We start from the raw sequence: 14472 nt of genomic DNA on the forward strand, positions 1-14472 counted from the left end.
ACAATGTCTCTCTAATTACTACATCCATTGAAGTCACCTTTCATCAGTATCTTCACTATGACTCCCTATTCCTAATCATCAGACTTTGTTCCCTCATTTCCAGTCTGAAGATTATCATCAAGTAGCTTAACCACAGCAGTGAATTAATTTACTTAGCTTTCACAGTATATGAGGTGCCATTTCATTCTGACAAGCTGGCAAAGACAAACAAGCACAAGCAAGCATTTTTGGTATACTTGGGATTTCAGACTTTCCCACTAAAACACACCAGACCTCCGTATCTTTATAAATAATGGAAAGCTCTTCGTTGGGCGAGTCGGTAGAACTGCGGACTGTCACTCGATGGGCCGGAGTTCAATTCCCCGGCTGGCTGATGAAGAGTTAGAGGAATTTATTTCTGGTGATAGAAATTAATTTCTCGTTATAATGTGGTTCAGATTCCACAATAAGCTGTAGGTCCCGTTGCTAAGTAACCAATTGGTTCTTAACCACGTAAAATAAGTCTAATCCTTCCAGCCAGCCCTAGGAGAGCTGTTAATCAGCTCAGTGGTCTGGTAAAACTAAGGTATACTTAACTTTATAAATAATGGAGGTATGCAGTTTTGCAGTGAGCTAAACTTTAACCCTTTAACGCAGACTGGATGTATTTAATGTCGACAAAAATTGTCTGTCGGGTGCCGAGTGGACATAAAATACGTCGACTACAAAATTTTTTTTTAAAATATTCACGGAAAAATAATTATAGGCCTAGTTTGCGGAAAATTTTAAATCACGCGCCTTGAGGGATGCTGGGAGTTCACGGATCACGCTGTTGTTTTGTTTACAAGCGTGACCCGGCTGCGCATGCGTGAATTTCTTCTTATCCCAAAAGAAAGCATCAGCTAACTCTGCTGAAAATCTCAGAAAATCTTTTGTCACTTTGTCGTAATTTTTGCACCATTTTCTATTAGCCATTACATAAAGTTTTATATATGAAAATGTGCACAATTTCATGTAGAATACAATAAAAAATAACTCATGGTTGTAGCTTTTTTCAATTTTGAAATATTTTCATATATATCACGATAAGTGCCAAAATTTCAACCCTCAGTCAACTTTGACTCAACCGAAATGGTCGAAAAATGCAATTGTAAGCTAAAACTCTTACATTCTAATAATATTCAATCATTTACCTTCATTTGGCAACAAACGAGAAGTCTCTAGCACAATATTTCGATTTATAGTGAATTTTTAAAAAAAAACTTTTTCCTTACGTCCACGCTAACTCTGCTGAAAATCTCAGAAATTCTTTAGTCGCTTTGTTGTAATTTTTGCACCGTTTTCTATTGGCCATTACATAAAGTTTTATGTATAAAAATGTGTGCAATTTCATGTAGAATACAAAAAAAAATAACTCATGGTTGTAGCTTTTATCAGTTTTGAAATATTTTCATATAAATCACAGTAAGTGCCAAAATTTCAACCTTCGGTCAACTTTGACTCGACCGAAATGGTCAAAAAATGCAATTTTAAGCTAAAACTCTTACCATCTAGTAATATTCAATCATTTACCTTCATTTTGCAATCAATTGGAAGTCTCTAGCACAATATTTCGATTTATGGTGAATTTTTGAAAAAAAAAAAAACTTTTTCCTTATGTCTGCGCGCGCTAACTCTGCTGAAAATCTCAAAATTTCTTTAGTCACTTTGTCGCAATTTTTGCACCGTTTTTTATTAGCCAGTACATGAAGTTTTATACATGAAAATGTGTGCAGTTTCATGTAGAATACAACAAAAAATAACTCATGGTTGTAGCTTTTATTAGTTTTGAAATATTTTCATATAAATCACGATAAATAGAAAAAATTTGACCTTCGGTCAACTTTAACTCAACCAAAATGGTCGAAAACTGCAATTGTAAGCTAAAACACTTACAGTCTAGTAATATTCAATCATTTACCTTTATTTTGCAACAAACGAGAAGTCTCTAGCATAATATTTCGATTTATGGTGAATTTTTTAAAAAAACTTTTTTTTACATCCTTGCATTATGAATTCATGCATCATTTTGTGATAATATTTTCTCTGTGTTGCTTTGATCGTTTTACAATTTGTTATATACCAAAATCATTGCAATTTAGTGTACAAAAAAAAAAAAAAAAAAAAAAAAAAAAAAAAAAAAAAAAACTCATTAACTTTTAACTGTTTTTCTCACAGCGCGATTTGTATACAATTATTTGAAATTTTTTTCACGCTGTCATATATTCCAATATTTATTTATATTTTTTTTTCATTTCTGATGGTTGCATACTAAACTTTAGGCAATGAGATAAAAAGGAGCCAAAAATGAACTCTTAATCTTAAAAACTAAGCTTGCTGTGATTTAAAAAAAAAACTTTCTTTCCGCTTCGGCGCTAACTCTCAAACACCGCCAGCATACGGCAGACACTTTTGTAAATAGAGGCTTGGCGTTTAAGGGTTAAATGCATTTTTCTAATTTTTTAAAAATTGTAGCCAAAGAATGCTATGATGGTAAACACCTTCTACAACTCTGTTGTTAATCAAGTCCTCACTGATTGTTTGCACTTTCCCAGACGTGACTTCTAAAACTAAAATCTAGTCTGAAATTCAACTGCAAAAGCCTCCTGATGTTCATCTTTACTAAATTTTGTATTATAATTAATACTTGCTCAAATGTTTTTTTCGAGTGCTCTTGATTTTAGCTTTATAATGGCAGTAAGCAGTGATCACTGCTGACATCTATTTACCTATAAGATCCCAGCATCTTACAGTGTTCTTTCTTTAATGGCCATGTGGTCTACTTAGTTTCTATGACTTAATGGCCACGTGACCTATACTTAGTTTCCATGAATGTCACTGGGAGGTGTTCATATCTATTTGTGGGTGCTGCCCTTGAAGTAGGAAGAATACCGCTAATAACAGAAAGAAGAACCTCTAATAAGATTACTGTACTTGTAACACAAAACACAAATTACACCTAATTTTGTTTGCAGTCTCTTCTTGGCCTTCCTTCCCTATCACATCTTCCATATCTTCACTGTTCCTACAAACTTTAGCATTTACATCATCAAAAATTCTCCCATCTTTTTTTGGTAATATAACTACAAAATTCTGCATTTCTATCCAAACTTATCTTTTTTTTTTTTCCTTCAAGTTATTCATTATTCATTCAATAGTGCATAGTGCACTATAATATTCACACTGCACTATTTTAAATATTACCAGTAGCAACCTACTGGTCACTACTCTCCAAGTCAGTCAGTGCCTTATCTGCATTTGGTGTTAAATAATGACTAAATCAAATCCAGCTGCTTTTCCTGAATAAATATATACATTAAACCCCATTAAATACCTTTTCCCATTCCCTGCATTGTGATTTACAAATAGCTAAGATGTTCAGTCCACAACATTTTTTTCTTTCTGTGTTATCCTTCCAATTTACGTCAGATTTCTTGTTCTAATTTCCTATTTTTTTAAATTTATCCTAGTGTTTATAAAGCAGGAGTTCCTTAGCAATCCCACAGGTAGAAGACTGGCGCCATTTCTCAATGTTGTTTACCCATTAATGTTGTAGACCCTATAGAGGACTGAAGTGCTTAATATACCGAAGGATACCCAGTTCCATATAGTGTATAGTTCCTGCCTAACTAAAGCCAATTATCCCTGCCACTTTCAACTGGTTTTTAACCAATGTCACCTGCCAGGTGTCCACAGTTGAAGCCAAGAAGACAGACTTCAGCACCTTAACCCTATCTGTCATCCTGCTGCCAATATTTCAAGTGCTAATCCCGGGCAAGGTCTCAACTGCCAATTATGGACATGGCCTTTACCTAAAGTAGTGTCAAAATACAATGCATCAGGAATTCATACCCTGAGCTTGGGGTCCAAATCCAGGTACTACCACCTGGATCTGGTGCTCACTGTGCCAGATTATAATTCCTTGACAGAATTTATAAACATACCCAGATATTACACCCAATATACTGCCATTACTCTCAAACATAATGCAGTTACCCACCAAAGCATACCATAGTTAACTCCTACATATACTGTAACTAATCCCAAACAAACTGCAATTACCCCAAAACACACTAATGTTAACCCCAAACATACCCTAGTTACCTCAAACAAAACACTATACATAACGAAGTTAACCCCAATAATATCCCCATTTCTATGGCTTAATTTATCTCACAAATCACAAAATATTTGTTCAATATCATGCTATAATGTAGGGAATAATTAAATATGAAAAACTGATAAAGGAAGTTCTCTTCCAATACAAATATACTCTTCAAAACGATTTATTTAAGTTAAACTATACTGTACATACATAGTCTAACTGAAAATAGTGAAATTAACAAATCCTATCAGACTATCTGGTATTCACTTAAAATTCTTCTCCGGCTTTTATAATTACATCTGCATGCAAAACCTTTAATTGGAAGCTCCAAAGAACAAATATAGAAAAGCATACCTTCTTTTCTTCTCTTTCCCGCCATTCAGCAAGTTCTTTGGAGGCCAACTCTTCTGAAGTCATTTTAGCAAGGTTTGAGGGAGTTATGGTTCCGTTCAATATCTTGCGAAAGAGACCACTGTTTTTAGTGTCCCTTATATTGAACAAAAGGCTCCTGTACCGTGACTTGTACTTGAATCCCACATCCTGTAAAATTCAAATACCATGTATCTCATTGAACACAAGAACAAACAACAAAAAAATTCCATATACCTGTGCAGTAATACACTAACATAATACAGGCAGTCCCCAGTTTAAAACCTGAAATTTCCTTTGGGTATCTTGCATTTTTAATGAGTTTTTCATAATAAAATTCTCCAAATTTTGGCCATTCTGCCATTTTGAGGGCATATTTCTTCTGTTGGATCGGCATCGTAAAGCCAGAACGTGTTGTAACCCGGAAAATAATTTTTAATGAACATATTTGAAGATCATTGTAAGCTCGGAACGTTGTAATCCAATTCCGTCATAACCCAGGAACTGTCTGTACTTCATTGCCATTTCATGAAATTTACCTAAGATCTGAATTTCTGTGCTCCTCTCAAAATTAAAATTTCTTAACTTAGGCTTAAATGTGAAATTAAACTTTAATACGTTTTTAGTTACAAATACGTTAGTAAAACCTAAAGTATTTCAGTATTACTCTAAATACAGATTAAATTTACATGCAATATAGTAAGAGGTACCTTGCTAAAGAACATAAATAATTCCTTTTCAACTTCATCAGCAAGCTCATTAATATCCTCTTCTGTTAAATCTTCGAACTCACTGGTTGCCTCCTTGGACCGCTTCAACAAACATTCCGCTAATGTTTTCTTCACATTATTCCTTACGATGTTTGGATCATTTGCTTTCTTTTCTACAGCCCCAAGTTTTGGAGGCGTCTGAAAATATGCATGAACAAATATAACACCTTATAATTATATTTAAACAATTCACTTTTGACAAAAATAAATAAAAAGGTAACGTCTTTTAGACTGCAATATAAAATCCATTAACAACTTATAAATGCCTATAACTAAAGTAGTCTCATGAATAGAATGCTTCTTCTTGACAGAGCTGAGATATTACTGAAACCTATGACAAATAGGCTTGTCTGGTAAAGAATTGGAAGCTAAAGGAAAATACTCTTCTCATCTTTTTAGAGCAGACAGTTGCTAAAAACTGATATACAATGTCTCATCAATGAACTGCTAGCAGTCTCTGGAAAAAATAGTCTTCTCATAATTGATATCAGAAAGGTGCCTTACTGTAACTATAACATGGAAAAGTTATCAATGTACTAATTACAAAATGCACGTTAGGATTATCTCAAAGAACACACCCAGGGTTGCAAGGTTTGACTGGAATAACACCTTGGTGACAATCATTTGTGAGCTTGAAATTTAAGGATTATATATGTGAGAGGGACACCTTGGATGAAATGGAGATAGATGATTTCTGGACTGCTGACAAACAGGAGTAACCACCCATCAAATAACAAAGAGGATTTTTGAAACATAAGTAAGAACTGAGCTTGTCTATGAACCAGACACAAGGGGATTTAAATATTGAGGCTCATTACAGGAGAGCAACAGAAAACAAATGGACGTGATGATCAGAAGGTAGAAATAGATCTCAAAGACTCCCACTGTTTGGGCACAATGAGAGGGGGTGACACAGTAATTATTAAAGAAAGTGTTAAACATGGAAGCTGAAAGACAACACTACTTAAGAATACTCAAAGGACTGTGGAGAAAGGACACAGATAATGGCTTGAACTTAGGGTACTCACAGAGATAGTGAAAAAGAGAGGGAGGAGGTGATAAGAACTCTATCAGTTACCCTAAGTCAATAAAACAGGATTTAAAAATTACAATGATAATGGGAAATCAGCCATATACTAAAAAAATAAAGCACTCCCACCTACCTCAATTTGTCAAGGATACAATTCTTAATGATAACATTAAATCTTTAATTTAGCTATTGGTAAACTTGAAAATAGATATCTGACAAATCTCCATCGTTGTAATCTTAAAACTCCCTAAGGGGCATGATTTTTTATGAGCCTCAATAGCATGCTGCAGATGATAATAAAGTTCTATACAGTATCCCATCAGCTCCTGGAGCAGTTTTCTATTATTTTTCATCTGTCTCCTCTGGTCTATTCCAGCCTAGACAATATTTTGGTACCTTTACCCTTCTCCAATTTTCGGTGTTATTTAAGAAAAACCCTCTCAATCCTGCTCTGAGTCTGCAAGTATGATAAGATGACAGGGCTAAAATTATTTACTCCTACATAGCTGGTCCACAGGATTTGTTCTGAGAAATTAAAATCAGATACTATTTAACAAGTTGAAAGTCTAACAATTTAATGACTATATATAAAGATTCCACCAGAATGTCATTATCAAATTTGTTTCCAAAACTTGAAATATGACAAATTTACTAAATTTGTCATATTTTATTAAATTTATTAAAATTAAATTAAATTTATTACATTAAAGTGTATTTTTCATAACTAACAAACCTGAGGTCTTAACATTAGGATAAACATCTAGTGCCAGCTGGAATCTGGTAAAATCAATAAAATTGTATATGCAAGGGACTAGTGGCATCTGTCCTTGGTCACAAGTCATGTGGGTCACCCACACCCAAGCAATACTCTCGTGACTTCATCAGTTATTCTTCCAACCCACGTTAAGCTGTCAGAGGTGTGGTTAGAGGGGGGCCTTAAATGTTAAAACCTCAGGTTTGTTAGTTATGAAAAATACAAATTAATTTAATAAATTTGTTATTTGTTCACATACGAAACAAACCCTCAGTCTTAACATTAAGATAGACTCACTCTTGGTGGGAGGTAAGTAAATTAACCGACTGGAGGTTTGCCACACCCAGTCATTCTTTTGAATAAGAGAATTCTAAGAAACATGACCTTTACTTCTGAACCTCAGATATATGTAGGCCTTGGGTTCAGACTTCTGGGTTTCAATACAATTCACAGTTCATTGCATATACGGAAGACAAGATGCTATCTGTTCTTACAACAAACCGATGTAGCCATATGTAGGTTTGTTATCATTCCTCTCTCTCTCTTCTTGCTAAAGAGAGGAATGTATTGCTACTGAAAGGAACCTTACATTATTGATTACTCTAACAGTATGGCCACTGCACTCCCCTGCATCATGTCAGTTCCAGCTCATGACGAAACCCTCTTCTTACCGCCCGCAAGTACAGAAGAGAACAAAGAAAGAAGAAATGAAATGACTGGTCATCTCATTCATTTAGCTTTCATACCATCATCTCAGATTAAATACAAACTGACCTGCCAGAGGCACTGGATGAGCTACACAGCCTGTTGAGCAGCCACCACCGGACCCAAGGATAAAGTGTCCAAGGACCTATGGGACCTATGGGCAATGTCCTTCAAGTAGAAGGAAGTGAAAGTGGTTTGGCGAGGCCACACACCAACTTTCAGAATTCTATGAACAGACATATTCTTCTTAACTGCCAATGAAGAGCTTAGACCTCGAACATCGTGCACTCTTGCCTGTGGGACACTGTCTGAAGCTCCTGATATAGGTGAACAGGCATTCACGACCGTCTATTGTAGCCAAAACATGATTGTATTCTTGGACACTTTTCTTGACCTGGCCTGTGCTAACAAAAACTCTACGACAATCCGGTCTGAGATGTCTTTCTTGACCTGGCCTGTGCTAACAAAAACTCTATGACAATCTGGTCTGAGATGTCAAGTCCTTTTTAGATAAAGAAGAAGAAGTATACCTTAGTTTAACCAGACCACTGAGCTGATTAACAGCTCTCCTAGGGCTGGCCCGAAGGATTAGACTTATTTTACGTGGCTAAGAACCAATTGGTTACTTAACAACAGGACCTACAGCTTATTGTGGGATCCGAACCACATTATAGCGAGAAACGAATTTCCATCACCAGAAATAAATTCCTCTAATTCTTCACTGGCCAGCTGGAGATTCGAACGCCGGCCCTGCAGAGTGATAGCCGAGAACGATATCGTCCAGTCCAGCGAAGAACTGATCCTTTTTTTTTTTTTTTTTAGATAAGCACGCAGCGCCCTGACAGGGCACAACATTTTGTCAGGGTCATTGTCAACAAAGTTTCCCAAAGAAGGTATAGAAAAGGAGACAAATCTTTCATCATGGACTGAAGGATTTTGCGTCTTCGCAACGAATTCTGGAATAAATCTAAAAGCTAAAGACTTCCAACCCTTGGTGTGTTTGATGTCATAAGACAGACCATGGAGTTCGTCTACACTTTTTGCCTAAGCTAGGGCCAGCAAGAAAACCGCCTCGAGGGTCAAGTTTCTATCTGTAGCCTGTCGCAACGGTTCATAGGGCGCTCAAGTAAGACTAGTTAAAATGAAAGCCAAATCCCAACTAGGAGGTTTGAGTTCTCTAGGGAAACAAGACTGCTCCCAACTCTTAACCAACATAGATATATCCCAATATGTAGATATATCTATGTCTTTCATACGCAGAACTAGCGCTAGAGCAGCCCTATAGCCCTTTATGGCAGACACAGAAAGATGATTTTCTACTCTGAGAGAGACTAGAAAATCAGCTATTTGTGGAATAGATGATCCGAGTGGAGAAGAACCCCATCTACAGTACCAATCACAGTAGGCAGACCATTTTCCCTGGTACAAGGATGTTGGAAACTTCCTGATATATCCTGACATCTGAGACGCTGCTCCTCAAGAAAAGCCCTCTCCCTCGTGGGAGATACTTGGTAAGTCTCCACTCGTGAAGAGATAGGGACTGTACCGACTGATGGCACCTCTCCACATGAGGTTGACAAAGTAGATTGTGCCCGGAAAGTAACTCTCTCGGAACTTCTGACAGCAGAGAAAGCAGGTCCAGGAACCTTTCTGCCTGAGGCCACACACGAGCTAGTAATGTCATCTTGAGAATCTGGGACCTCATTACTCTGTTCACGACCTGGTGAATCAGACAAAACTGAGGGAACGCATATACGTCCAAATTGTTCCACAGGTGTTGCAGGGTGTCCTCTGCCACTGCAGTGGTGTCTAACAATGCTTTCAGTTTTGCGTTGTACCTTGTCGAAAAGAGATCTATCACAGGTCTCCTTCATATAAGAAACAGCCTGTCCACCACCTCCTGATGCAGAGACCACTCCGTTCCCAGAATCTGTTCCCGACGGTTCAACTTGTCTGCTACCACATTCCTTTTTCCTGGAATGTATCTGGCCCTGATCTCTACTGAATTGTCTACAGCTCACTGATGCAGTTGGAGTGTCATAACATGAAATTGTCGAGAAACTAGCCCCCCCCTGCTTGTTTACATATGCCACTACTGTAGTGTTGTCTGACATCAAAACTACGGAGTGACCCATTACCCTCTCCTGAAACTCCTGCAATGCTAAGAATGCTGCCTTCAGCTCCAACACATTTATGTGTTGTTGTCTTGATGACTCCATTCTCCTGAAATTAGAAGGTCCTCTGGATGAGAACCCCAACCTTCGGTCGACACATCTGAGAATAACATAAGATCCAGAGAGGGCACACAGAGAGGCACTCCTACTGTCAAATTGTTGACGCCCAACCACCACAGCAGGTCTTCCCTCACCTCCGGAGACAGGAATTTTATGTGAGGATGATCTGTTGCTGGAGACCATAACTCCTTCAGTCTCCTTTGTAGCGACTGCATATGGAGACGTCCATGAGGAACTAATTTCTCTAGAGAATTTAGTAGTCCCACAACTACTTGCCACAGCTTTGCTAGTTGTGTTTCCTCGGACAAAAAGGACACAATCACATTCTTGCACTTCTCTGTTCTCTGATCGGATGGAAAAACTCAGCTGTGCTGCATCTATAATCATACCCAGATACAAATTCTTTGACTGGGGACCAGATTCGATTTCTCCCAATTCATCACAATAGGATGTGACAAAACTGAAGCAGCCGATCTCTGTCCTGAGGTAAGTTCTCCCAAGATTTTGCCAGGACCAGCTATCTTATCAGTCTGATCCCTTGGGCATGAGCCCATGTCGACACCAGTGTGAACAATCTTGTGAACACTTGAGGAGATGTTGTCAGGCCAAAACAAAGCACCTTGAACTGAAACACCTGCTCTGCAAGACTGAACTGAAGAAATTTCCGTGATGAGTAATGGATTGGGATTTGGAAGTATGCATCCATTAGATCTGTAGTCAGCATACAGTCTCCTTCTTGACTGCTGCCAAGACCGTCCTCGGAGACTCCATTTTGAACCTCGTCTTCCTGACACAATCACCATTGGCCTTTGGTCCTAGGAAGATCTGGCTGTAGAAGCCCACTGAAGGAAGCGTTACTTGCTCTACTGCTCCCTTCTCCATCAATTTCCTCACTTCTTGCAAAATGAGATGTTTCTACGATAGCGCATCATAAGAAAGGAGTGGTAAAGGACGGTCTGAAAGAGGTGGAGTGAAGTCGAATGAAGTAGATAACCTATCCTCAGGACATCTACTACCCACAGCTCCGCCCAGAATCTCTGCCACACAGCCCAATGGCTCACCAGGCATCCCCCGACTGGTGGCACTAAGTGGGGAGAGGTGCCCACTCTATCATCTCTTACCCCTGCCTCTGCCCCTATTTAAATCCCCTTCTTCTCGCAGGTCGACTCTGAAAGGGCCACTGCCGGGATGGTTTCTTCATTGTTGGAGCGTGTTGAGTAGGTTTAGGGGCAGGAGTAGACCTTACCAACTTCTTTTGCAGAGCCTGTTGAATGGATGGATGGATATATGATACTTACGGCAAAAGCCCAGGCACTGTTGAGTCTGCCTTGCAATGTTAGACCGACTCACATTAGACTTACTAACAGCTTGCTGAACAAGCCTGTCGTTAGTATCCGTACGACATCTACCGACAGCAGCTTCCAACTTCTCCTTGGGTAACAACAATTGGGACTCCAAAATATCCCCAATTCCAGAGCGACAACAAAGAGTCCCCATCCACCGAGCGGCTTATCTTGGCTAGGGCTGCATCCCTTCTCATTAAAATAACATTAGCCCATACGTTGGCACTCCGATCAGTTAAATATGAAAAAACTTTAGAACCAGATTGAAGCAATCTGATAAAAGCTGTCTCATCTACTGAACTCCTTGCTGAATCCGAAGAGACAATCTTAGCTACCGCTGTTGACCATAAATCTAACCAAGATGCTGTCTGGAAGACAGAAGAGGCTGTCAACTCCAATGCAGCGGCTTCCTGACATGTAAGGAAAGGAGATTCCATTCTGACTGGATCCATCGTCAGACCCAGTCTCAAGCAAACGTCATCTGGGTTGATCGGTCTACCCAACAGCAGAATAACAGGAGTCATATAATATCTCCTATGTTGAGAGAGAGGAGGAGGAGGAAGCAACTTGAATGCTCCATTCGACCGTAAAGAGTTATCCAGGTCCGAAATCCATGAGTTTACATGGTGCAGGACTGACTCTGCATGACTAGGGCGCAGCAATTCAAAGGACGTCTTAATATCTTTTTTTAGGTTCTAGAAGTGCTTCAATTCCAGTAGGAGCAATCACTGAAGGAGTTTCAGTCCTCTTCAACAGATTATTAAACTGACTAATCAGATCTATAACTTCTGCATAAGAGGAACAAAAATCCTGAATTTTGGCGTCTTCCGCTTCATTAACCACGTCACCAGAAGAGGAAGGCACTGGAACATCATGAATACTCGCCGAAGCGCAACTATCACATGAAGCACGTTCGTCTTCTCTTGGCCTAGTTGATGTCCAAGGGGCGATGACTGTTGAATCCTTTCTCTGCTCTTCAACCGTGAACATGAATGACCCCGTTCCCTGGCGCCCAACCGATCTTGTGATGAATTGCGCCTTTATCTATCCATACTTCTATGGCCGACATGTACCGGGGGAGAATTAGGCACTTTCCTGGGAGATCTGGACCTTGAACGCCTGACCAACAACTTCATTTTCAAACGGCCTAGAAGATGAACGTCCGTTGTCATACATACATGAATCCTCTGCTTTCAGTACCATAGATCTCTTGATTGGAGCATTGTCATCTTTCCTTCTAACTTTGATCGGCCATACTGGAGACAAAGGAGCTTCACCGCATATATTATTTGTCCGTTGAGCCACCAAGGGCGACCTTCGAACATTTTTCGAAGACACTCCCGCTACGTCCATGCTCATTCCCAAGACTGGACCCGACAAAACTTTCAGTGCTACGTCTGTAGCTTCCTAGACTGAATGATGGTGGAAGAACCATGACCACCAACCTCTGAGACAGAGCCCCTAGTCTCGGGCCAAATAAGAAGAGGAAATTGTCCTTCTTTTCTTGGCACGAGGAACAGCCATGAAGTCTCTGATCCTCCAATGCTTAACTGGAGCACGCACAGGTACAACGGACGAATCTGACGAGGCCAATGACAAGGCAGAAAAAGAAGACTTAAGTCTTTTCTCCTTGCATACCCTATTAAACTTCTCCTCTTAACACTCCTTAATTTCTCCATCACCCTTCTCGCTGACAAATCCATCAATGTAGAATTCCACGTCATCCCAGAAGACGTAGTTGTTGTTGTTGGCATGGAAAGGGTAGGATTTGACATCACCACAGCCGCTGTGTTAGAAGGTGATGTCACTGATGGACCCGGATGTGATGTCACTAAACTGTGCAAAACATGTGAAGAGTCTGTTGGTACCACTCCAGGCATTACCAAGGGAGCCCCAAAATAATGTGGAATTGGTACCATATGTGTTCCAGAGGATGCTGTCGTACTCGATCCCATATAATGGAGGGTGGGGGTGGGGGGAACACCCCCAAAGAATGAGGGACTGGAGGGTAGCAGGAAGCCATGTGGTGAGACAACAGGCCATCCAAGGTTGGTAGTCCTGATAGGCCTAGTGAGGACCACATGCCCACCATCCTCTGACCATCTGGAGCTGGAAAATGAGACAAAGGAGATGCCCTTTCCTCCCCGAAAGAAAAGAAGAGGCATAATTAAACATATATTTACCCGAATCCCCTCCAAATGCATCCCCCGATGAATCTATGGACGAACAGGAAGGGGTATGGGAAACTTCTATTACAGGAGATGAAACAACTGGAACAGGCCTCTCTAAGGAAGGAACAGCATCACGAGGAGACTGAACAAAGGAAAATGAAGACGAATCCCTATCAATCAAAGATGGAGTCGTCTCCTTCCTCTCGTACTGACCCTTCCAATAAAACCTCTTCCACTGTTTCACTGACCAATCACGACATACAGAACAAGGATTAGTTGCATTACATACATTCTCTCTGCATCTACTACACTTGGATGAGGATCCATATTCACTGAAGGAAACAAGAACCAGGAAAGCCACCAACAACCAGACATTTCCTTTGCTTCTTATGAGATTCAGGAGATACATTCGCAGGACGGTTAAAAGTATCCATTATCCAAGCACATGTCCACACAGTAGAAATCCACACACTGAAACACAGAAAGAAAGCAAAAACAGGCAAACCAAACTGGCTTTAGAGAGGAGAGGGAGAACAACACGTCCTTTCTCAACGGCAGTAAAAGAGTAACTAATGAAGTCATGGAGTACTGCTTGGGTGTGGGTGGTCCGACATGACCCGTGACTAAGGACAGATGCCACTAGTCCCTTGCATATATAATTTTACTGATTTTAACGGATTCCAGCTTGCGCTACAAGTTTATCCTAATGTTAAGACCGAGGGTTTGTTTTGTATATGAACAAATAATGCTGGCAGTAGTTTGAACACATCCACCTAAAATATGCTCACCAATTAGTATTGACATGTGTTCTATGCATAGTGATTGGGTTATGAGGGTTAATCATCAAATATTTATGTCTCCAAGTGTGATCAATTCAAAGACAAGATAAAATTACTTCAAGTAACACCCTCTTCGGCATGTGCCACAATCAATGATGGATTTGATATTTTAACTGTTACTTCACATACATCAT

General features: G+C 39.5%; 1 protein-coding gene across 4 annotated transcripts in view; it reads right to left on the reverse strand.

Annotated features, from left to right (window-relative positions):
* pps (protein partner of snf) overlaps nt 1-14472 on the reverse strand; it is a 283257-nt gene that overhangs the window by 40473 nt on the left and 228312 nt on the right. For all 4 annotated transcript variants that reach the window (XM_067127353.1, XM_067127351.1, XM_067127352.1 and 1 more), the window contains 2 exons: nt 5203-5400; nt 4478-4663 (listed from right to left, as the gene is read on the reverse strand). In XM_067127353.1, coding sequence (XP_066983454.1) covers nt 4478-4663; nt 5203-5400 — 384 coding nt within the window. The remainder of the gene's footprint in view (nt 1-4477; nt 4664-5202; nt 5401-14472) is intronic.

This window comes from Macrobrachium rosenbergii, chromosome 25 (genome assembly GCF_040412425.1).
Source record: "Macrobrachium rosenbergii isolate ZJJX-2024 chromosome 25, ASM4041242v1, whole genome shotgun sequence".
Taxonomy (NCBI): domain Eukaryota; kingdom Metazoa; phylum Arthropoda; class Malacostraca; order Decapoda; family Palaemonidae; genus Macrobrachium; species Macrobrachium rosenbergii.